General features: G+C 36.4%; 1 protein-coding gene across 2 annotated transcripts in view; it reads right to left on the bottom strand.

The window, feature by feature from the left end:
* Positions 1-25,831, bottom strand: part of GLCCI1 (glucocorticoid induced 1) — a 49,010-nt gene that overhangs the window by 13,369 nt on the left and 9,810 nt on the right. Inside the window, exons 3-5 of one of the 2 annotated variants that reach the window (XM_023750756.1) lie at positions 23,317-23,403; positions 8,318-8,434; positions 1,188-1,340 (exon numbers count right to left, since the gene is read on the bottom strand). In XM_023750756.1, the coding sequence (XP_023606524.1) occupies positions 1,188-1,340; positions 8,318-8,434; positions 23,317-23,403 (357 nt within the window). The remainder of the gene's footprint in view (positions 1-1,187; positions 1,341-8,317; positions 8,435-23,316; positions 23,404-25,831) is intronic. The other variant, XM_023750757.1, reaches the window with a different exon arrangement.

Below are 25,831 nucleotides of genomic sequence, written 5' to 3'. Positions count from 1 at the left end.
AATTCATTGAACTGCTCAAGAAATCACTTTTACTTGCCAATAAGAACTAAAATCTAATATTCACAAGTATACATTTTCTGTTTGTTCTTTCTTATTTTAATTTTGAAGGCCAGGAACAAACAATGTTTTCTATTTCCTTTGCAAATTACCCAAACTTTCTAATAATGAATGTGATATATTTCCAAATAATACTTCTAATAAGGGCCTTTTATTTAGAAAATAAAGAATTTTACAAAGAACTTTTACAATTCAATAATTGAAAAATAACCTAATTTTAAAATGGGGCAAAGAATAGACAATTTTCCAAAGAAGATGCACAAATGGTCAATAATACATGAAAAGAAGTTTAACATCATTAGCCATCAGGAAATGCCTCTCAGTCCCAATGACGAGATACCATTTCACATCCACTAGGATGGCTAAAATAAAACGGATAATTTCAAGTGTTGGTGAAGATGCAGAAATTAGAACCTTCATACACTGCTGGTGGGAATGTAAAATGGTGCACTGCAGCCACTTTGGAAAACAGTCTGGCAGTTCCTCAAAAGGTTAAACAAAAAGTTACCATGGTACCATACCAACAATACTACCCTAGGTATAAACCCGAGAGAGATGAAAACATTATGCTCACATGAAAACTGGTATATCAATTTCATAGCAGCATTACTCATAATAGCCAAAAAGTAGAAATAATACCAATGTTCACCAATTGATGACGGGATAAATAAGATCCAGACACAACTGACTATTATTTGGCAATAAAAAGGGATGAAGCACTTATACATGTTAAAACAGAAGTGAAACTTCTGACAAGTGGATAAAAAAAGCAGTTACAAAAGGCTACATAGTACATGCTTGCATTTATATGAAATGTCCGGAACAGGCAAGTCCTTAAACAGAGAAGGTAGGTAGATCTGTGGTTGCCTAGGGCTGGGACCATTGGAGGGAAATGAGGGATGACTGCTCAAGGGTATGGAGTTTCTTTTTGGTGATGAAAATGCTGCAAAATCAATTGTACAGATGGTTGCACAACTCTGTGAATATGCTAAAAACCACTGAATTGTACACTTTAAACATGTAAACTTTATGGTATGTGAATTACATTTAAAACTGTTACCAAAAAAGAACTTTTGAGACAGTTAACAATATTTTTTAAAAAAGAATTCAAACATTCCATGTAAACTTACCTTGGACACTTCTTCCTTCCCATTATTTTCCTTAATGAATACCTTTTCTAACTCAGGACTTATTCCTTCTACATTGCAGGGCACACGTGAAACAGCTGATTTTGGCACTGATATATTTGACAGAGGCATAGGGACTGATCTTGATCCAGTAGCCTACAAATCAGAAGATAAGGTAGTACCAAATTATTTGTGGTCAAAGAAATCAAAACTAAAGAGTATAGTAAATCTGAAATTAGAAACACAATGACCTTTCAAAACAATGTAAGTTCAGATACACATACAGAAATTTAGGTTCTAAAATAAGGAATGTAAAAATCACAATCAAATAATCCGTTATGCAAGTATATAGGTATGACTGTATGTATAATGTATACACTTTGTTTTTGTTTTTTACTTTAAATTCTTTATTAGTTAAGGTATTAAAAATGTGTCCTCATCCCCTCCATTAACCCCCATCCTCCCCCCCCACTCATGCTCTCACCCCCCTGTTGTCCATGTCCATTGGTTTGGCTTATATGCATGCATACAAGTCTTTTGGTTGATCTCTTCCCCCTACCCCCACCCTCTCCTACTTTCCCTCTGGGGATTAATAGTCTGATCGCTGTTTCTCTGTCTTTGGATCTGTCCCTGTTCATGCAAATACAAATATTGTATTTGTTCCTGTTTTGTTTTTTTACTTCAAAATAAGATATGTGCACTGTGCATAGGAATTTGTTCATAGTTTTTTTTTTAAACTATAGTCCAGCCCTCCAACGGTCTGAGGGACAGTGAACTGGCCCCCTGTTTAAAAAGTTTGAGGACCCCTGGTCTATGTTGTTCTCTATAGTCCACAAATGAGTGAGATCATGTGGTATTTATCTTTCTCTGACTGGCTTATTTCACTTAGCATAATGCTCTCCAGTTCCATCCAAGCTGTTGCAAAAGGCAAGAGTTCCTTCTTTTTTACCGCAGCATAGTATTCCATTGTGTAGATGTACCACAGTTTTTTAATCCACTCATCTGCTGATAGGCACTTAGGCTGTTTCTAAATCTTAGCTATGGTGAATTGTGCTGCTATGAACATAGGGGTGCATATATCCTTTCTGATTGGTGTTTCTGGCTTCTTGGGCTATATTCCTAGAAGTGGGATCACTGGGTCAAATGGGAGTTCTATTTTTAGTTTTTTGAGGAAGCTCCATACTGTTCTCCACAGTGGCTGCACCAGTCTGCATTCCCACCAGCAGTGCAGAAGGGTTCCTTTTCCTCCACATCCTCTCCAACACTTGTTGTTTGTTGATGATAGCCATTCTGACAGGTGTGAGGTGATACCGCATAGTCGTTTTGATTTGCATCTCTCGTATAATTAGTGACTTTGAGCATGTTTTCATATGTCTTTCGGCCCTCTGTATGTCCTCTTTCGAAAAGTGTCTATCTAGGTCCATTGCCCATTTGTTGATTGGGTTGTTTATCTTCCTATTATTAAGTTTCATGAGTTCCTTGTAAATGTTGGAGATTAAACCCTTATCGGTGATATTGGCAAATATGTTCTCCCATGCAGTGGGTCTTCTTGTTGTTTTGTTGATGGTTTCCTTTGCTGTACAAAAGCTTTTTATTTTGATGTAGTCCCATTTGTTTATTTTCTCTTTAGTTTCCATTGCCCTAGGAGCATTATCAGAGAAGAAATTCCTTCGACATATGTTTGCTATTTCGCTGCCTATGGATTCCTCTAGTATTTTTATGGTTTCCCGTCTTATGTTTAAGTCTTTTATCCATTTTGAGTTTATTTGTGTGTATGGTGTGAGTTGGTGGTCTAGTTTCATCTTTTTGCATGTATCTGTCCAATTTTCCCAACACCATTTATTGAAGAGACTGTCTAGACTCCATTGTATGCTCTTGCCTCCTTTGTCAAATATTAATTGGGCATAGTGCTTTGGGTCAATTTCTGGGTTCTCTATTCTATTCCATTGATCAATATGTCTGTTCTTGTGCCAGTACCAAGCTGTTTTATGAACAGTGGCTTTGTAATACAGTTTGATATCTGGTATTGAGATCCCACCTACTTTGTTCTTCTTTCTCAGGATTACTGCAGCTATTCGAGGTCTTTTTTTATTCCAGATGAATTTTTGGAACGTTCGTTCTAGATCTGTGAAATATGCCGTTGGTAATTTAATGGGGATTGCATTGAATCTATAGATTGCTTTGGGTAGTATGGACATTTTGATGATGTTGATTCTACCAATCCATGAACACGGTATGTTCTTCCATCTGTTTATGTCTTCCTCTAGAGGAAGACATAAACAGATGTATACACTTTTAAAGTAGAATAGCAGACATAATCTTTGGCACTGTTTAATTTTTACCCTGTTCCATTTTTACTGAAAAAGCATAGTTGAAATCATGTAAGTTAAGTATACCATGTGACTCTACTGTTTTGTGTGTGTGTGTGTGTGTGTGTGTGTGTCTGTCTCCTGCACTGAGACAATTACCTGCAAGTATTTTCCATTTCCATTTTGTCAGTCATTTAAGAAAACCTCAGCCATTTAGGTTTAATTTTAGGCATGTTATATTTTTCATTATTTATATAATATTATTGACAGAAGTATATATTTGGTTTCTGCCCTGGTCCCTAACACAAAGTTCCTAAAATTCTTGTAATTTCCTGAGTGATAGGAGTGCCAATTAGCATCTTTTGTTCCAATATTTATTTTTTGACCCCAGATCCTGACACAGAGCTCCTAAATTCCTTGGAATTTCCTGGGTGGTAGGAGCCAAGAGTCTTTTTTGTTCTAATGAGACAGCTCTTAGTGGGCTCCTGAATACCTTCAGAATGGGGGCTAGTCACTAAAAAGACCAAGCTTTGATTAGAAGCTTGAAACTTTCGGCGACTCCCACCCTGACTCATCCTCTTGGGAAGGGAGAAGGGATGAAGATTGAGTTAATAGTGGATTGTGCATATGTGATGAAACCTCCATAAAAAACCCCTGAACTATGGGTTCAGATACCTTCCAGGTTGGTGAACACATAGCCATATCCACCAAAGGGTGACATACCCCTACTTCACGGGGACATAAGTGCCTGCACTCAGGATCTCCCAGATCTTGCCCTATGTTCCTCTTCATCTGTAACCTTTATTATACCATTAAAACACACCAATAAATGTGTCTTTGAGTTCTGTGAGCCATTACAGCCAATTATTGAACTGATGAAGAGGTTGTGGGAATCCCTTCTTTATAGCCAGGTGGTAGAAGTACAGAAGACAATCTGGGACTTGCAACGGCATCTGCAGGGGGTGCAGTCTGGTGAGGCCGAGCCCTTCACCAGCGGGGTCTATGCCAACTCTAGGCAGTTAGTGTCAGAATGGAATTGTGAAACTCTTAGTTTGTATTTGAAGAGTTGGTGAATGGGCTGGTGTGGAAAACAACCCCACACATTTGGTAGAACATTATAAGTAGAGGGTACGGAAGTTCACATTTAAGAGAAAAGTACTGATTTTATGTTTATATTTTATGTAATCATCTCATTAAGTTCTCAGTTTTTATTATGAAAAAAATATAATCATCAACATAATTAAACAGAATAGCATAATGAATCCTCAGGTGCACATCATCAAGCTTCAAAAATTAAAACAAGTGCCAATTTTGTTTTATCTAAAATCCTTTTTTTTGTTCTTAGAGTATTTTAAAGAACATTCACCTCTCACCTACAAAAAGTTCAGTGTGTATAACAAAAGATGATTATTTTTACACATAACCAAATGCCAAAAAGTTCTGTGTAAATTGGGAACAAGCACATAATTCTTTTATGTTAAGTCAACAAGTAAACAGATCTACTATAAATGCATTGGGGTCTTACAGAAAATATGCTTGAAATAAACAAAGTAAGAATAATATTTTAATTATATCAGATTAAGGAGAAAAAGGAAGTCATATGTGAAATTTCACTTCAAATGTCTGAGGCTTGCTTGGCAATTGCATGTTTGTTTTACAGCTCTGATGAAGTATAAATGGTGTACAATAAAATCCTCCCATTTTAAGTATGCAGTTCATTAAGCTTTGTAAATATACACAGCCATCCAATTATGAGTATAATCACATTTAGAACCTTCCATCATTCTGAAAAATTCCCTAGGGCCTCTCTGTAGTCAATTCCTAACCCTAATACTTTCTGTCTATAATTTTGCCTTTTTGAGAATTTAATATAATGAATCATATAGTATGCAGTCTTTTGCTCCTCACTTTTTTCACTTAGCATGTTTTTGAGATTCAACCATCTAAGTATCAGTAGGTCCTTCCTTTTACTGCTAAGTAGCATTACACTATATAGATATATGAAATGTTTATCCATTCACTAGCTGATGGATATTGGTTTGTTTCCATTTTTTCACCCTTATGAATAATGCCTCCATGGACATTGCTGTACAAATCTTTGTGTGGACATGTGTTTATTTCTCATGGACAGATGCTAAAGAGTGGAACCGCTGGGCTGTATGGTCAGTGTATACTGAACTTTTGAAGAGAATGCCACATTGTTTTCCAAAGTGGCTATACCATTTTATGTCCCCTCGGCCCCGCCGCAAAGTATGGCTCTTCTAGTTGTTCCACATCTTCATCAATATTTGATATTGTCAGTATCTTCCATTTTAGCTGTCCTATCATTAGTTTTAATAGTTTAGTTCATTCACTTTGATTTTCTAAATATATAATATTGTATGCAAATAATGATATCAATTATTTCTTTTTTTTCACTGCTCTGTCTAGAGCAGGGTTGGGCAAACTTTTTGACTCGAGGGCCACAATGGGTTCTTAAACTGGACTGGAGGGCCGGAACAAAAGCATGGATGGAGTGTTTGTGTGAACTAATATAAATTCAAAGTAAACATCATTACATAAAAGGGTACGGTCTTTTTTTTTTTTTTTAGTTTTATTCATTTCAAATGGGCCGGATCCAGCCCGCGGGCTGTAGTTTGCCCACGGCTGGTCTAGAGCAATGGTTCCCAACCTTTTCTTGGCCATGCCCCACCTAAGCATCTCTGAAATCCTGATGCCCCCCCCCATGATATATTATTCAAAAAGTGAACTCCTATTCACATGGAGGAAGCCTAAAAGGCCATTAACTTGGTCTAAACAAGCTTCCAAAGAACATGGCATCCATGAAAGAGAAAAATAAAAGAACAGACAGTTGAAGTACTGAGGAAGAAATCACTATGAAATTGTTAAAATAATAATAATGATATGAAGTGATTTGAAAAAACTAGCAAATAAAGTTTCAAAACATATAATAGAAAACTGAAATACATAAATATGTCAATATCTGTATCTATATCTATAGATATAGATATATACTCTATATGAGACCTCCAGAACCATAAGACATGCAAAAAATTCACTGTTAATAATAACTCATTCTCAAACTGCCCCCCTTAAAAATCAAATTGCCCCCCTGTGGGGCATGTGCCCCACGTTGGGAACCACTGGTCTAGAGCATCTATATTATTAGCAAATAATATCAATAATTACAGACATCTATGACTTGATTTTTATTATAACAAAAACACTTCCAGCCGGAACCGGTTTGGCTCAGTGGATAGAGCGTCGGCCTGTGGACTGAAAGGTCCCAGGTTCGATTCCGGTCAAGGGCATGTACCTGGGTTGCGGGCACATCCCCAGTAGGAGATGTGCAGGAGGCAGCTGATCGATGTTTCTCTCTCATCGATGTTTCTAACTCTCTATCTCTCTCCCTTCCTCTCTGTAAAAAATCAATAAAAATATATATTTATAAAAAAACAAAAAAACAAAAAAAAAACACTTCCAATATTTTATTGGTAAAATCTCACAATATGTGCAGTTAGTCATATTAAGATATACCCTATTTTTAAATAAGTTTTATCATACATGAGTACTGAGTTTTTATGAAGTCTTTTTAACATCTATTTTTGACCTCCCTGATGCAATGAATGTAACTTAATATATTTCCGGAAATGGTTGGAATCATCCTTCACATTTGGGGAAAACAATTCCCCAAATTGGGACCTGGGGTTTTTTGGTTTGGTTGGTTTTTTTATCCCCCACCAGGAGGGTTTTCCCCCACCCCCCCCCCCCAACTGATTTCCAGAGAGAGTGGAAGAAAGAGAGGAGGGGGAGGAGGGAGAGGGGGAGAGAGGGAGAGGGAGAGGGAGGGAGGGGGGGAAGAGAGAGAGGAGAGAGGGAGAGAGAGAGAGAGAGAGAGAGAGAGAGAGAGACATCTACGTGAGACCCATCAATTGGTTCCTCCTGCAAGCACCCCTACCAAGGCTGGGGAACCTGCAACCAAGGTATGTGCCCTTGACCAGGAATTGAACCCAAGACCCTTTGGTCCACAGGCCAATGCTTTAACCACTTAAGCCAAACCAGCCAGGACTGGACTTGTTTTTATATACTACTTGGGTTTCTTCTGCCATAACTACTATATTTTCTTTACTAAAATTTACATAAATATTTGTAAGTTAATTTGGTCTAGACTAGCCTTCCCCAAATTTTGTTCCATTGGGCTATGCTAGTACATGTTCCTAGGAGGAGAAAACCCCAACAAAACTATAATCCTCAATTTCTTCATATGTAAAATAGGGGTAAAATATATAAGAGATACAGAGATAGATGGGTTACAGTACTATTAGGAAGATTAAATGAGATAATGCCCATAGTTGCTTAATGAGTGAATGAGCTAGGATTTCAGCCCAGCCAGTATCAATTATCCTTGAGACCACTACACACAGCTATATCTGCTATTAAAAAGATTAGATATATGGCTAAAAAACCCTTCTTATACAATTTAGCAAATAGTAGTAATTTAGTAGATCTAGGGCAGCGGTTCTCAACCTGTGGGTCGCGACCCCTTTGGGGGTCGAACGACCCTTTCACAAGGGTCGCCTAAGACCATTGGAAAACACATATATAATTACATATTGTTTTTGTGATTAATCACTATGCTTTAATTATGTTCAATTTGTAACAATGAAATTGGGGGTCACCACAACATGAGGAACTGTATTAAGGGGTGGCGGTATTAGGAAGGTTGAGAACCACTGATCTAGGGATTTACATTATTAATTTTTAATCCTAAAATGATAAAGATTCTCCCTTTATAATGAACCCTTTAACAAAAAGTTCGCCTACCTGAGTGTGACTGATGGCTATATGGTTGCCATGGAGAGGTGACTGACGATCTTTCTCCTTACTGTGCCGACTACTCTGTTTACTACGTTGTAGTTGCTGCCGCAGTTTGGCAATCTGCTTTGGAGAGAGAGCAGGAGAAGCAAAAAGAGAACAAAAGTGATTACCAATTTTTTAGTACTTATTTCTTTAATTTTTGGATAAAAGACTGATTCATTCTTCCAAGTTTTAATGATTAAGACTTAAAAAAATAATAAATAATAAATATATGCTACAAATGTTCAATTGCACAATTTAAATAATGTTGTTGGTAAACACATACAGTAAATTTCCCCAGATTATTTCAGATTTTACCTTTGTAACGCCAGAAATATCTTCCTCTTTAAAACACTTTTTATAAGGTGAGAAATTAGTATTTCACATTCCTAGGGATTAAAGTCATCCCAATCTCTTCATATAGGGGCAATATTAGTTAAGTCTTATGTAAACAAAATCAACCTGGTTTATCACTAAATACTTGAAAATTTTAAATTCCATAGTGGTAAGAAAAATCAAAGCATTTAGGTAATTTATTAGTATTTTATTAGTACTTAATATTTTACTATTTATTACTCTTTAGTCACACAACTGGCATTTAATTTTCCAGCTTTACTGAGATATAACTGACATAAATATTCTGTAAGTTTAAGGTGTACAATGTGTTCATTTGCTACATTTATATACTGCAAAATGATGCCACCAGAGCATTAGCTAACACCTCCATCCCATCCCTTAATTACGGTTTCTTTTTTGTAATAAGAACATTTGAGATTTGCTCTCTTAGCAACTTTCAAGTATGTAATTCGGTATTATTAACTACTAGAGGCCTGGTGCACGAAATTCATACACTTGGGGCGGGGTCCCCTAGCCTGGCCTGTGCCCTCTCACAGTGCGGGAGCCCCGAGATCGAGCGCCCCAAAGATGTAGGCCCCGCCCACCCATCTGGGGCTCCTCAATAGATTGCCCCCAAGAGGTAGGCTGGAGCGGGGGTCCGCCTCCACACCACATGGAGCTGTGGGACCCCTAGGCTTCGCCTCACGGAGCTGTGGGACTCCAAGGCCTCACCCCACGGAGCCGCGGGATTCCCAGGCCTTGCCATGCAGAACCGCGGGCCCCGCCTCCGTGCCGCACATGCAGCATCAAGCCCCCACCCACCTGCGCGCACACAGCCCCGCCTACCCGCACACGCCTGCTGCACACGCAGCCTCCTGGTGATAGCTTGTTGCGACATGAGGGCGTCACAGCATGAGGGAGTGACGACCACATAGGCTTTTATTAGTATAGATAATGAAAATGCTGTACATTAGATCCCCAGAATTCATTCATCTTATAACTGGAAGTGTTGACCCTTTGACCAACCCCAGTTTGTCCATCCTCCAGCTTCTGATAATCACAACTCACCTCTCTATTTCTATGAATTGAGCTCTTTAAGGTCCCACATACAATTGATATCATACAGTATTTGCCTTTCTCTATAGGACTTATTTCACTTAGCATAATGCCCTCAAGATTCATCCATGTTGCTGCAAATGGCAGAATTTCTTTCCTTCTCGTGGCTGCATAATATTCCATTGTGTATATACATCTTCCTTATCCATTCATTCACTGACAGACATCTGGCTCTAATCACACAACTTTTAAAAAACAAATATAACTTTGGGTTATTCCCCTAAATGTAATGGTAACACTCACAGGCTAAAGAAAAGTCATTGACTACAATATGGCTTGGAAATCATTAAATTACAAATGTATTTTAGGTGAAGTACAATCTGCTTAAAATGTGCTAGACCAGGAATAAAATATTCCTGAGCATTTTAAAGGGTATCATTAGCAATTTGAGGGAAGTTATTTAATATTGGCATTATTTATGAAAATATTACGTCAATTAACAGTTATACCTGAAAAAACACTTTTATGTTACCTACTAGCTGAAGTGTAAATACAAAGTAAAGTCTGTAAAATATATTTCCTCAAAGAGATACAGTAAAGCAAAAATACAAAATATTTTAGTATTAGCTGAATACTTACTTTTAATAACCATGACAATAAAAAGCAAAATAGACAGTTGTTATTAAAGCTCAAGGGAAAAAGTATATAGGTTACAGGGAAAATTCATTTTTACTTTTGGCAAATAGAAGAGAAACAGCATGGAAAGAAATAAAGCACTTAACCAAAGGAATAATTTATATCCTTTCTTTTATAGTAAGATCCACTTATCCCTTTACTTTTCTTAAATCTCTTTGTAGCTTATGGGCTTTTCATGCAACATCTTTGCAGAGATATACAAATATGATTGTCTATGTGTTTCTTGTGCTGTTGTAATGAGGTAACTTTCTTCTAAAGAACGTTAATTTTCATTGGAAAAGGAATAAAAATTAGTAGGTAATTACTATAAATCAAGACAGTTTATTCATTATGATGAAAATATAGAATTTCAAATCGTACAAGTCATTTAATTAGGATAGAGATATAAAATTAAGTGTTTTCTGAGTATCAATGATGTTTATTGGTATTTTGAAACCAGCCAGAGTTCATATAGAAGAGCCCATAATGCTTAGAGATTAATCAAAGCAATTAGTGCTTTTCTATTTAAAAATATCTTTAAAAATAAACAAACAAAAATAAAGGCCTTTGAAACATCAAAATAAGCCAGAAAACTTTTTGTCCTAAACAGCTTTAACACCTTAAGTGCCCAGCCTGTTTTGTCTTCTGGACAGAAAGTATAGTGTCAGTCACCAGTGACTGACAGGGCGCTTAATGTGTTAACAAACCCCTGAAAACAAAATGTATACATCATGGTACACACCTTACTTTGCAGAGATACCAATTTAAATTATGCAACCTTATAATTTTCACACAATACTGTTCATTTTTGGAATATAACATAGCGATGCTCTTATTTAGAATTCAGCAGAGATTAGAGTTAAAGTGAAGCTCATCTTCCTAAATATATATATACTAGAGGCCCGGTGCACGAATTCATGCATGGGTGGGGTCCAGTCCACCCCGATCGGGCCAATGGGGGCCGGCCGGGGAAGGAGAGGACGCAGGAGGTTGGCCGGCCGGCCCTGCCCCCAATCAGGCCAGTTGGCTGGCTGCAATGCGTGTCATAGCGACCTGTTGTTCCAGTCGTTCCGGTGGCTTGGCTTTTATATATATAGATATGTACTCAGAACATTTACAAATTTTTTATCAAGAACTATGAAACGAAAGCAAGACACCAAAAATCCCCCTTTGCTTCAGAGTACAGGAGGTCCCTGTGTTATTTACACTATATTCAGAAGAGGCGCAGACCTACATAGTAAAACTGCATATGTTCTCACCTTCCAGGGCTTTTACTTAGAATTTGTCTTCTCTTTTCCCTTTGATGCTCAAGACCGCATTACAGCCAAAGCCACCTCTTCTCCCTGACCTTAGCACCAGTGGAGAATAGACACAAAGGTTTCCTCTGGGAGGGAGGTGTAGAAGGAAACCGTAACTCCACCTCCCCACACACACACATACACACACCCCTCCCACCTCATGCACAGCTCTGATCCTCTGCCTGAGACAGCCTCCTTAAAGCCCACATTCCATCGCATCACACAGAAGCTCCTGGTCCTCACTGTGGTGAGCCTACCTACCCTGGTTACTATGATGAAATGACCACACAACTTTTCTTTACTGACTGAATTTTTAAAACTAAACTTTAGATTAATCTTCCTTTGTGTTTCTAAATATTCATTAGCTATTCTGTGACCTTAAGAAAAAACGTAAGACTGGACCTTGAGGGTATTATGCTAAGTAAAATAAGGTAGACAAAGAAAAATACTGTATGATCTCACTTATATGTGGAATCTAAAAAAAAAAAGCTTCGAGTAACAGAGAGAAGATTGGTGGTTGCCAGAGATGGAGTGGTGGGGGGCAGGAAATGGGTGAAGCTGGTCAAAGGGTACAAACTTCCAGTTGTAAGACGAGTCATTTCTGGGAATGTAATGTATAGCAAGTGACCATAGTTAACAATGCTATATTGTAGATTTCAAAGTTGCTAAGAGAGATCTTAAAAGTTCTCACAATACATAAAAAACTGTAACTGTGTGAGGTGATGATTTTGGAACTTATACATATATCAAATGATTACATTATATACCTTAAAATTATACAATGTTATATGTCAACTAGAGCCCCGGTGCACGGGTTTGTGCACTGGTAGGGTCCCTCGGCCTGGCCTGTGGGGAATCAGGCTGAAACCGGTAGTCCGACATTCCAACATGAAAGAGGTCCCAAGCACATAAGCTGCAAAGTTTTAAAAAGTTAATGAATAAGTGATCCTGGGTCAAAAGAAGAAATAATCATTGTAGGCAGAAGAAATAGCATACATACAAAGAAATGACTAAAACATTTGTGGAATCAGATAAATGAAAATCAAGGATTGGCCCCACTTAAAATCTGAGAATTAGGAATACATTTTATTGTAAATTTTTGAAAACCTGATAACATCATCCTTGTTTATTTGCTATTTTTGTCTTGTTAGCCCCCCCCCACCCCAACATACTATTGTTAGCATTTAAAAACAAAATAAAACTAAACTAAATTCAGCCTTAAATAACTGCTTGAGGCACTGTTTGTCAGAATGAATTCTATTCCACAGGCTAGGGAAATGAGAAATCTTAAAAGGTAGTAGGAGAAAAAGCAGGATTTTAAGGCTTTTAGAAAAAAAGAAAAGAGAGCTAGTTTACAACCAGGAAAAAAAGGCACATGTGCTTATGGGAATCACCTCATTCATTTTTCAATAAAAGCAGATGAGATAGGTACTACTATTATCCCCATCTTATAGATGAGGAAAATGAGAGGTAGATAGATTAAAGAGCTTGCTAAAAGTCACACAGTGAAGTGGTGAAACAAATATTTAAATTTAGGAAGTGTAGTTCCAGAGTTTGCTATCTTAACTACTATTCACTATTGTTTAAAGAATCAAGTTAATAACTCACCAGGAGATAAAGAAATCTTATAAAAAGTGAAGACAAACATACAAATGGAAATGATAATTTGACACCTGAACTAAAACAAAACAAAAAACCCAAACCAATTATTAAAGCTATTTACCTAAGACATTTTCTTAAAAATGTAGCGAGAGGTCATGAATCTCAAGCTGTTATTCACTTTTTTATATGAAAAAAAGGGAATATGTGACCAACTTTAGTGCTTGTAAAGATAAAGTGTCTCAAAAGAAAGGTCCTGTAGTCAAAAACAAATTTTTAATATTACATTCCTTGACAGTGTTCAGAGGAATTTAAAATGCAATACCACCTAACCTAACACTAAAACTAAAAATTTAAAACTTTTTTTGTCTTTCCATAAATATGCATAATCAGTGTTGTCTTCCTGTTTTTCTTTAAAGTGCCAACAGGAAAACCCAAATGAACTATCTGCTATTCATTCAGTCCATGATAATCAAATGAGCAAATGCAGGCACATGCATGCACAAACGTGCATGTACAAGGAGCACACACACATGCATAGGGAGAGGTTACCTGCACAAACATCAACCCTTTCATACCCACAGATATGCTTGCCCAGGAACAGACAGAAAAAGATACTCCCACACACAAATTCATCCCCAAAGATACAGCCAGTATCTTTTTTATACATATAAAATAAGTTTTAATATAGAAGTGTATTTACAACTACCTACAAGGCACAAGTTTCAACAGAGGCATGTTAACAATACCAGACTAACATTTAAAAATACACTTAGTTCACAAACCCGCTTGATCCCACAGATTTATTGTATCTCTTTTACAGACCAGGAAACACTAAAAAGTAAAATACCTTTTCCAATGTAACACAGCTAATAAATGGCAGGCCTGGTCCTTCAGTCTTTAATTCGTAACTTCTATTTCCTACCAACAGTGCTGAAAGTAATACCAGGTTAATGTTCAACTGCAATAACTACCAGTCACTATGTATTGGCTCATAATCTCAACCACTTCGCAAAGTAACTTCCTTTCTTAATGTTGGAGATATTGCAAGATGTGAAAATAGAATAAAGATGAACAAAAATGTGATGAAGCAATTAACTGACTACATACTAACATACTGATAAGTTTCTATTTTTCTGATAAGCAGTATTTAGGACCTTAAAAACTGTGCCTATTGGATACAATTTTAAATTATGAAAAATTGTAAAACATCTTTATAACTCAATATGGATTGAAAGAGACCTTATTAAAAATATATAGTTTTAAAAGGTTCATCACACAATTCATTTGCTTTCAAATGGATAATCAAAATTCTCCATTCTGTTGTCTTTTAGGTCCAGAGAAAATATTATTGCAATATTTTTGCCTACTATAGTATGATAAAAAATATTTTAAATACCAATACTGCCCTAGCTGGTTTGGCTCGGTGGATAGAGCGTTGGCCTGCGGACTCAAGGGTCCCGGGTTCGATTCTGGTCAAGGGCATGTGCCTTGGTTGCGGGCACATCCCCAGTGGGGGTTGTGCAGGAGGCAGCTGGTCGATGTTTCTCTCTCATCGATGTTTCTAACTCTCTCTCTCTCTCCCTTCCTCTCTGTAAAAAATCAATAAAATATATTTTAAAAAAAAATACCAATACTAAAGGATGTTAGGGCGAAAGGTATACTCTTAGTAAAACTATAAGAAACTTTTATTTTTCTTATTTAAAAAGGGAAGTCCATATCAATAATACTTAATAATTGGCCTTGGTCAAGTAGCTCAGGTGGTTAGAGTGTTGTCCTGATACGCCAGAGTTGCGGGTTCGATCCCTGGTCAGGGCACATACAAGAATCAACCAATGAATGCATAAATAAGTGGAATAACAAATCGATGTTTCTCTCCCTGTCTAAAAATAAATAAGTAAAAATTTAAATAAATAAAATAAAATCATATCTAATAATTGTTATTTTATTAGAAGTGAGAAGCATACCTAATCATTTTCCTTACTTCTACAGATGGTTCCCTCTAAGAAAAACTATCTTACTAATGAGAGCAGGACTAAGATAAAGAAGCAACCTATGATTTTTCCTTATTTCCACTGAAGGACTTATGAATAGTAAACCCACCTTTTTCAATTTATCTTTATCAAAATCATGAATAGTAAAAAAAAAATTAAAACAATAATACAACATGTACCATTTTTGTTTTCTCTGGGAATGACACCTTCTGGGACCAAAAGGTTTGCTTCCTGCTTACTATAAAAACAGTGGATTCCCCCAGCTCTGTCTCTCTCTTCTGAAATGGGATCTACTGCATGGGCAGGCATCCATTTGGGCCCTCCCCATCTCCCCCATGTGACTGCAGGGTCAGGAGAACAAATACAAACTTGATAGTCTTGATACTTGCTGTGCTGAAGTCCATTGTCTAAACCAGGAGTCTCATGATTCTGCCAGCATCCATGAAACAGTAAAAGCAGCTTTTTAGGCTGTAAGTAGGAAAAAAATAAAATCCAAGACCCAAGAGGATATACTTTCTCCTTTGCCTCAAATGGAGAGGAGTTTTAATGGGACAACTTGAATGACTGATGTATGTTCCCCATAGATAAGAGGTCATGATGAATTCGTATCTGATACCCACTCCAGATACTCAAAATGTGGAGCTAGGATAACAGAATTTTACTGTAGCATTTGAATCAGCATAAGCTCCAGACATTAACCAGACAAAAAATATGTGAGTTTCCCAGGAATCATTTGGGAAATTAGTGTGAGAGTCATTGTGGAAGTTGTCTTAGGTCCATGTAAGAAAGCCACCTAGAAGGGTGAAGGAGCTCAGCAGCTGAGAATGTGAAATCTAGGTCTAGAATTCTAGAGGCCAAGGAGAGATTAAGAGACTCACTAACGCATTAAGACAGAACTAAAGGTAAGAGATGTGTAGCAACAAGGAATTCCAAAGAACCCATGAAGTCACAAAAAGAAGTTTTAAGAATCTGTCAAGCCCAGGGAATGTCAAGGCATCTTACAACAGTACCATTCAAATAGGAACATATTTTTCCCCTTACCTTTCCCTCTCTCCCCCACGCTCCAACTCCAGAGGGGTTGGAAACAGGAGCTATGGAATTAGGAAGGCGATGAGCAAGACACAGAAAAGGAGCCTCCAGGATCCCTTCACCCATGAAGGCACCCAGCTGTAGAAGGCCCATGAGAGAAGTTAGAAGCGTTGACTATGGTAAGAGATTGGAAAGCATGCTCACCTGAAGGGACTGCAGGGGTGTAAGTGATCAGATTCTAGTTTTGTACTACGGGAAGGAAACAAATATATTTATCACAAACTATATCCCTTCTTCTCTCATTGAACAAGGACTATAGGAGTTAATATAAAGTCTTTTTGTGATTATTCCTTAAAGTCTTAGCTGCTTTTCCTAATATGTAATTAAGCTATTTAAGAAGTAGATTGTTGTTATCTACTGTTTCTTTTGAAATTCTAGATGCATAGAGTCTCATTCATCTGACATTATTCCATGAATAAATGCAGTGCCACTAAAGGCTGATGATGTTTGCTAATGATGATGTTTGCTAAAAAAAATCTTAAAATTTTACCTTTATTCTCTTTTATCTCTATTAAATGTGTAGAAATCAAGTACCATAAAAAGTGACAAGTATTAATTAAATCTTTATCATTTACTTAGCAGAGTTTTTAAACTCTAGTTATGCTGTGTACATTAATTTTAAATTGTTTTATATAAACAGGAAACCACATATCTAACCAATGGAAAAGTACACTTGTACTTTTTTGGTTTGCAAAATGTAAATAAAGGTTGGACCAACAACCCTTCAGTAAACATAATCTAAAGGAAAAAAGTAATCTCCTCTTAAAGGAAAATGATGCTTCTCTTGAACTCATTTCCTTAACATAGACACAAACCACAAACTCACTGTATACTGACATCAATAATAGTTCGTGATAAATATATTGATAATCTGACATTTCTTTGTAGGTACTCTGCCCTTTTTCCAAATGTGTGTGTGTGTGTGTCCTTGATCTACAATTCCACTACACTAGACCTAAAGGTTGGAATTTTTTCACTGTTCTGTTTTTCCTCCTTGGAACTGGTGGGCTTTTTCAATACAAAGATATACACGGCTCTTCAAATCTAGCAAATTTTCATCCTTAAAAAATTTCTCTTCCCTGATGCTTATTATTCTTACTTTCTGGAACTCCTAAATCTATTTTCCATGTTTCTTAACTTCTCTTTCATGTTTAAACTTCTTTATCATTTTCTATATTTTAGATGATTTGCTCATCCTGACTTTCAATTCTCAGTTGAGTCTTTTGATTCACTAATTCTCTCTTCTGCTATGTCCTTTGGATCCAGTAAACAGTTTTTTATTTCACCAACTTTTGTTTCTTAAAAGATTTTCAAACGGACCTTTATCATTCTGCCTGTTCTTATTTATTCCTTTTCTCATTGAAAATTACTATTTCGTTTGAAATTATAAATTCTTATTTTAACATTATTTTGGGATTGTGTTTTTATCTTTATTTCTTCAGATGTACAGTATTCTATTTAATATATCTGCTGTGTGTTATGGCAATAGATTTCCTTACATTCCCTAAAATACTTGTCTTCAAGGTCACCTTACGTGGGAGTGTTGTCCTTGGTGAGCTCTTTCCTGCCATGTTACTTCATGGTTGCTCAGACTGGCCTCTGGGGTTGCATAGCTCCAGAGCAGGTTTTAAATTAGTATGACTGGGGCCTTGGTCCCACATGGGTAGAGCTCTAGTCCAGATGCCATGTACACATACAACATATGGTTACTATTTCCATTTTTACATAGCTGTCTCTCTGGCCCACAGGAAAACACCAACAATGTCACATGGGGTTATTTCAGGTACAGTTTTACTGCCTACAAACATAGTCCTAGATCTCTATTTATGCAAACAGCTCCATTCCAATATCCCACCATTTATTTGCAAGATACATTTGGCGCTCTTAAAATGTGTAGGAATCTACTCTCTCTTAAAACTGGCTTAAAAAGTCTCCCTAATCCCCAGCGAACATGACCCAGGCTCCCTCCCTCCCTCCCTCTCTCTTTCTTTTCTCTTTCTTTTCTCTTTCTTCTCTCTCTCTCTCTCTCTCTCTCTCTCTCTCTCTCTTTCTTTCTTTCTTTCTTTCTTTCTTTCTTTCTCTCTCTCTCTCTCTCTCTCTCTCTCTCTCTCTCTCTCTCTCTCTCCATCCATCCGACTGATTTGAGAGAGAGATGAAGGGGGAGAGAGAGAGACCTTGATATGAGAGAGAAACATCGATCCGATCTGTTGCCTCCCACATGCGCCCAAACCAAGAATCAAACCTGAAACCTTTTTGGCGTATGCCATGATGCTCTAACCAGCTGAGCCACCAGGCCAGGGCTCAAGTCATCTTTTAAAAACATTATAGTATATAACTTTTAAAAATATTACTATTTTAATAATAGCTCTTATTTTTCATAATTTTCTCAAATGCCAATTCTTTTTTTAAAAAATATATTTTATTGATTTTCCACAGAGAGGAAGGGAGAGGAATAGAGAGTTAGAAACATCGATGAGAGAGAAACATCGATCAGCTGCCTCCTGCACACCCCCCACTGGGAATGTGCTCGCAACCATGGTACATGCCCTTGACTGGAATCGAACCTGGGACCTTTCAGTCCACAGACCAACGCTCTATCCACTGAGCCAAACCAGTCAGGGCGAAATGTCAGGGCGAAATGCCAATTCTTATTTTTACTTTTAGTCTTCACCCATATATTCCTATACTTTTTCTAGCCATAGTAGAATTTAATACCTTCATGACATGTCACGAAAAAGCCACCAGTGTCTTATATTTTTTCCTTTTATTTTTTCCTTTTTTTCTTTCATCTTTACTGAGATATAATTTACATTCCCTTAACTTCATCCATTCAGTAATTTTTAATCACTTTTCAGAGTTCTATAATAATCATAATGCAGTTTAGAGTTATTTCATCAACCCCAAATTTGCTTTGAGTCTATTTGTAGCCAATAACCACTCCCCCAGCCCCACTCCTGGCCACATACAACCACTAATGGGCTTCGTTTTTTCCTGTATAAATTTGCCTTTTCTGGCATTTCAAAATAAATGGAACCATATCATAGGTAGTCTTACTCATCTGGCTTCTTTCACTTAACAGGGATTAGAAAAACTACAATCTGCAGGTCAAATCTAGCCTGCCACATGTTTTTGTAAATAAAATTTATTGGAGCATAACCACACCCACTCCATACTGTCTGTGGCTGCTTTTGCATTACAATAGCAGAGCTGAGTAATTGCAACAAAGATAATATGGCCCACAAACCCTGAAATATTTACTATCTGGCCTTTTACAGAAAAAAATTGCTGACCATTAACTTAGTAAAATCTTTTTGAATTTCATTTACACTGTAGCATGCATTAGTATTCAGTACATTGTTTCCTTTTATTGCTGAACTAGAAGCCCGTTGCACGAAGATTCGCGCAATAGGCCTTCCTTCCCCTGGCTGCCGGCACCGGTTTTCCACTGGCACCGGTTTTCCTCCAGCACCTGAGACCCAGGCCTTTGGTCCGGCAGCATCGGAGAAGCCAAGCCTCTTCAGTCTTCAGTCTTCACTCCGGCCTGGAGCCTTCAATCTTCACTCCCGCCTGCGTGCGCAAATTACCCGCCATCTTTGTGGGTTAATTTGCATAGTCACTCTGATTGGCTGGTGGGCATAGTGGAGTGACACCAATTTGCATGTTTCTATTTTATTAGTGTAGATAGTATGCTATTGCATGAATATACTACATTTTATTTATCCAGTTACTAACTGATAGATAATTTCCAGTTTTTAGTTGTTCTGAATAACTCTGCTATAAACAATACTGTATGTCTTAAAGTACACAGGTGTTTTCATCTTTATTATACAGATTCCTAGGAAAGGAATTGCTGGGTTATATGCTAAGTTGATGTTTTAACTTTTAAAGAAACTGGCTAACTATTTTCTGAAGTCGCTGTACCACTTTATATTCCCAACAATGTTTGAGGGGTCCAGATTTTCTGCATCCTTTTCAATACTCAACATTGTCTTTTAAATTAAAGTCATTGTAGTTGGTGTGTAGTTGTATTTAATGATTTAATTTTACATTTGTCTAATGACTAATGATGCAGAATACTTTTTGGCACCCATAAATATTTGGTGAAAATACTTCCATTCAAGTGTATTACCCATTGGGTTGTCTTATTATTAATTTGTATGAGTTCCTTATATATCTGTGGATAAGGCCTATATCAAATATATGATTTGCTAATATTTTTTCCAGTCTGGGGCTTGTCTGTGCATGCTCTTAGTCATGTGTAAATGTTCATTTTAATAAAGTTCAATTCATATTTTTTTCTCTTATGGCCTTGCTCTTGGTGTTGCACCTAAGAATGCCCCACCTAATCCAAGGTCTTCTAGAAGTTTTATAATTTTAGAAATTATATTTAGAACTATGATCCATTTTGAGTTCATTTTTCTCTATCCTGGGAGCTAAGGGCTTAAGTTTTTTCTTTATATATGGATATAAAATGATCCCAGTACCACTGTTGGAAACACTGTCCTTTTCAAGTGAATTGTGTTGTTAACTTTGTTGAATGAAATCAACTGACTATAAATATAAGGTTTACTCCTGGATTCACAATTTTGATCCATTTATCTATATGTCTTCTTTTATGCTAATTCTTTGCCAACTGCATTCTTATAATGTACATTTATAAGAAGTATTGAAATTGTGTAATGTACGTCCTCCCAAAATTTTCCTTGCTTTCAAAATTATTTTGGCCATTCTAGGTCCTTTGCATTTCCATGTAAATCTTAGGGCTATTACCTTGTTAATTCCTGCCCAAAACAAAAAGTATGAAATTTTAATGGTGATCACCGTGGATCGATTTTGGGAGAACTACCATCTTAATAATGATACTGAGTGTTACAATCCAGTAAGGCTCCTACTCTCAGATGTAATTTGAGTATAGAATGAGTAGTACAAAGTCTGAGCCCTTTACAAGTTGGCCCCAAATTTTATTATCACTAGGCCTGCTTGAATCTCCTCTCTATGCATTTATAGTCTCCTCTGACTAGTGATGCATGGGTGGTTTGGGCCCACTTCACTTTCTGCTGTGCATATCCAGTCAAGCTGGGATATGTGGTGAACTTATCAAGCCCCTGTGGCTGTCTTGCCTCTTACAACTCGATAAAATCTCGCTACTTGCCAGAAACAGGACTACAACCTCAGACTAGCGGAGCCATTGTTTCTCCCTGTTCATTTGTAACTAAGATCACTAATTTAATCTTCAATACTCTGTATCAAGTACTCTGTCAGCAGTAGGGGCAGCAAAGCTTCTGGTTTTCAAGGCCTGCTCCATCCTGGTTGAAATGTCACACCAACAAAGCAGGGGATGAGTAAGAAGGGGGAAAGGAGTAGCACCAGATAAGAACACCACAAACTTGTGTTATTCTTGCCTTGAGTTCAGTACTTTTCATGAACAAAACTTCTCAATTTGTTTGTTTGATTTCCAGAACACTGAATTATTTGTTTTAGCCAGTGTTATGGTTGCTTTGTGGGGAGAGCAATCAAATCTCCCACTCAGTAATTAATGCTAGCCACTCCTTTTTCAATCATGCATATCCTAGGTTGTTGCAATCCAAAGTTCAATCATACCAAATCTTGGCTATTACTTTGAGATTGCATTGCTTCTGAGATAAAACTGAAAGTTCACTTTTTTGGTATTTGTATTTTATGCACAGATATGTAGTGACTTTAGATATATTAAACCAGTTTCCTTCCTTCCTTCCTTCCTTCCTTCCTTCCTTCCTTCCTTCCTCCTCCCCACCTCCCTCCCTTCGTTTCTTTCTTCCTTGCTGCTGGGAAAAACTGATTTTGTGTACATGCATTTGTGTGTAGGGTAGACAGAAGTTGAGGATTTCTCTACATTAATATTATAGAGAAACTATAATACTAATATTATAGAGATACCATAGTATATGCAAGATACTGATAGCCCATAGTATATTAAAATGATACTAAGAGGTATGGAAACTATGGCATATATAAAAATTATTTGAGAGAAATGTCAATGTTTATCCTGGAGAAAAATAACATATTGCTAGTCTTTCAAATATTTAAAGTTGACTTACACAATGATACCAAAAGCGGAGTAAAAACTAAGGGGTATAATTCTGAGTTCAATATACAACATTAACTATTTAACAACTTAAGCTGAAACAACTGAACTAGTTTGGTTCTCTAGCAAAGTGAGGAGCTTCTCTCACCAAGAATGATCAAAATACACTAGATGACCATTTTTTTTAAAGGAGTGTTTACATAGAAGATAGACTAGATCAGCGGTCACCAACCAGTGGTCCGAGGACCATTGGTGGTCCATGAGGTCCGAAAGGTTGGTGACCACTGGACTAGATGACCTTTCAATTCAGTTTCTATGAAAATAAAAGAATTTAGATAGATAAAAGATAACACTATCAGGAAAATAACCCAAAATATACATAAAGATTATCACAACTTGGGTTATTCATAATGAATAAGAGAATAAAAACTATAAAAGATATGAATTCCACTGTACTACTGGGTCTCAAAGGACAATATGCTGGTTATCATGAAAAAGTTATTAGAAGCAAAAAACACTTTCCTACCATTGTACAAAACTATGATCTACAGTTCTCATTGCTATAACTCAAAAACAAGAAAGCTGAAGTGGGAACAAAAGATAACCAAAAGGAAGAAGATATAGCAATTATAAATAAAATAAGAATTCATTCTGGAAAAGGCAAAAGCTGAGAGTTTGCAGAGCAAACATTTATAAAGAACATGAAGAGCACAAATAAGGTAAACTCGGATTTGTTCACCAAAACATGGAGGGCAACTCCTAAACTCTGAAGAAAAGTACCATTATATTCAGGAAATGATAAGATAATTTGCTAGGATAAAAATAGGTTATAGACTACAAACAGAAATACCTTACCTCTTTCAGTTGATCAGCACTCCCCCATGACGCAGAACGCTGATGTGACCTCTCTTCTGCTCCCTCTTCCACCCAACAGCTAGGTGTCTTGAACAAAACAAAGTAAGAAATTTTGTCTTTACTCCTTATTCTCACAGCAACTCAAACATATTTCAAAATTTTCATGAAAAACCAATTAAGAAGCTATACTACTAAAATCCCTTAAACGCTAAGATTTTCATGACCCTGTGTAATGTTTAAAACATTCTATCATATTCTGAGTTAGACATGATCAATTAAAGATGCTTCTAAGTTACTCAAAACATTGATTTTCAAATCAACAATAATGAAACATCCAAATGTAATACAAAACATTAAGTACCAAATGGTAAGACCATTTAGTAGCTATATCTAAAAAAAACTAACAATATTAAAGTATCATTCTTAATACATGAGAGGACTCTTGGTGTAATGTAAATTAGGGAAAGTAAAAACCACTATTTAAAGACAAATAGTAAAGATTATCACAGTAAATATATATGGCTCTAAAAACTATTTTTATTACACATTTAAAAAACCATCACTTATGTTGCAGCTACACCTATGACTTTACATAATATATAACTTCTTATGAAAAAGCCATCAGTGTTGTCTGGATGTACCACAATTTATTCATCCAATCACCTATTGAAGGACATCTTGGTTGCCTCCAAGATTTAACAATTAAGAATAAAGCTACTATAAACATCCATGTGCAGGTTTTCCAAATCCTTTGGGTGAATACCAAGGAGCATGAATGATGGACTGTGTGGTAAAAGCATGTTTAGTTTTGTAAGAAACAGCCAAACTATCTTCCAAAGTGGCTGCACACCATTTTGCATTTCCACCAGCAATGAATGAGAGTTGCTGTTGCTCTGCATCCTGGTCAGCATTTGGTGGTGTAGGTGTTTGAATTTCAAAACAGGTCAAACTAACTCAGGTATGAAGTGGTATCTCATTACTATTTTAATTTGCATTTCCCTGACAACGTATGATGTAGAGCATCTTTTCAGATGCTTATTTGCCATCTTCCTTGATGACATATCTATTAAGGTTTTTGGCCCATTTTTTTTAAAAAGGTTATTTTCTTATGTTGAGTTTTAAGAATTCTTGGTATGTTTTAAATTTATTTTTTATTGAATTTATAAAGGTGACATTGGTTAATAAAATTATATAGGTTTCTGGTCTACAATAAGTCATCCGTGTATTATATTGTGCATTTACCACCCAAGTCAAATCTCCTTCCAACACCGCTGATCTTCTCTTTACCCTCTTCTACCTCTCCCCACGCCCCTTACTATTGTCTGTGTCCATGAGAATCTTTATTTTCTTTGCTCAGTCTCTTCACCCTTCTCACCCAGCCCCCAACATCTTCACCTCTAACAGCTGTTCTCTATCCCATGAGTCTGTCTCCACTTTGTTAGTTTATTTGGTTAATTAAATTCCACTTATGAGTGAAATCGTATGGTACTTGTCTTTCTCTGACTGGCTTATTTCACTTAGTGTAATACTCTCCAGGTCCATCCATGCTGTTGCAATCTGGGAATACATGCACAGAAACCTGAAACACTAATTCGTTCATTGCAGCATTACTTACAATACCCAAGATTTGAAAGTAGCCCAAGTGCCCATCAGTAAATGAGTGGATACAAAAGCTGTGGTACATTTCCACAATGGAATACTACTTGGCCATAAAAATGAATTCTTTGTATATTTTGAATACCAGACCTGAATCTGGTATTCAAATATCAGATATGAATCCTGGGTATTTTTGTTATTTTATCTTTATTCATAAACTAGCAAAGGCAGCTTTGCTTCCCTGGGTTATCAATTTCAAAACAGGTCAAACTAACTAATAGCAAGAAAATACTGTTTTTCAATATTGACTGTCAATATGTAAGAGCCTAAAGCCACTTCCAAAAAAAACTTACAAAAACAAATGAATTAATAATTACTTCACAAAATTCTCTGAATCTTATTTAACTCTTTAAACAAATCTTATATAAAACTTTTAAATCTATTTTTTGTATAGTTCATCCTTACCCTCGAAATTTACTGCAGTTTAAAATCTATTGTGGAAATATAATTATTGACTTAATTATTTTACTGTACTTAAATATATGACCCTTAGTAGCAAAGTACTGATAAACCTGGCAAGAAATGAAGTGGAATTACTTGAGAATCAATGATATTTCAACTGTAATTAATTATGATTATAATTTTCATTTATAAAGTTTTAAAATAAATAATGACAAACTGTTCATTATTTATAAATACATTGTTTGACTAATAAAAATGTTAAAAACTTTTAATTTAAAAGCTAATTTTGAAGTTTATCCTGATGATGCTTTAAAAAGGAGCACAAAAACATTATGATTCTAATATTACTATCTTTTGTTTTTCTAGTAAATGTATGTAAATATAGTCTTATAACCAAATATAAATATAAATAGCCTCTTCACTTGAAAACAGAGTGCAGAAAGAACAGTTCAGCTGA

The sequence above is a fragment of the Myotis lucifugus genome, unplaced genomic scaffold (genome assembly GCF_000147115.1).
Source record: "Myotis lucifugus unplaced genomic scaffold, Myoluc2.0 scaffold_15, whole genome shotgun sequence".
In the NCBI taxonomy this organism is placed as follows: Eukaryota; Metazoa; Chordata; class Mammalia; order Chiroptera; family Vespertilionidae; genus Myotis; species Myotis lucifugus.
This window is presented reverse-complemented; position numbering and strand designations above follow the sequence as displayed.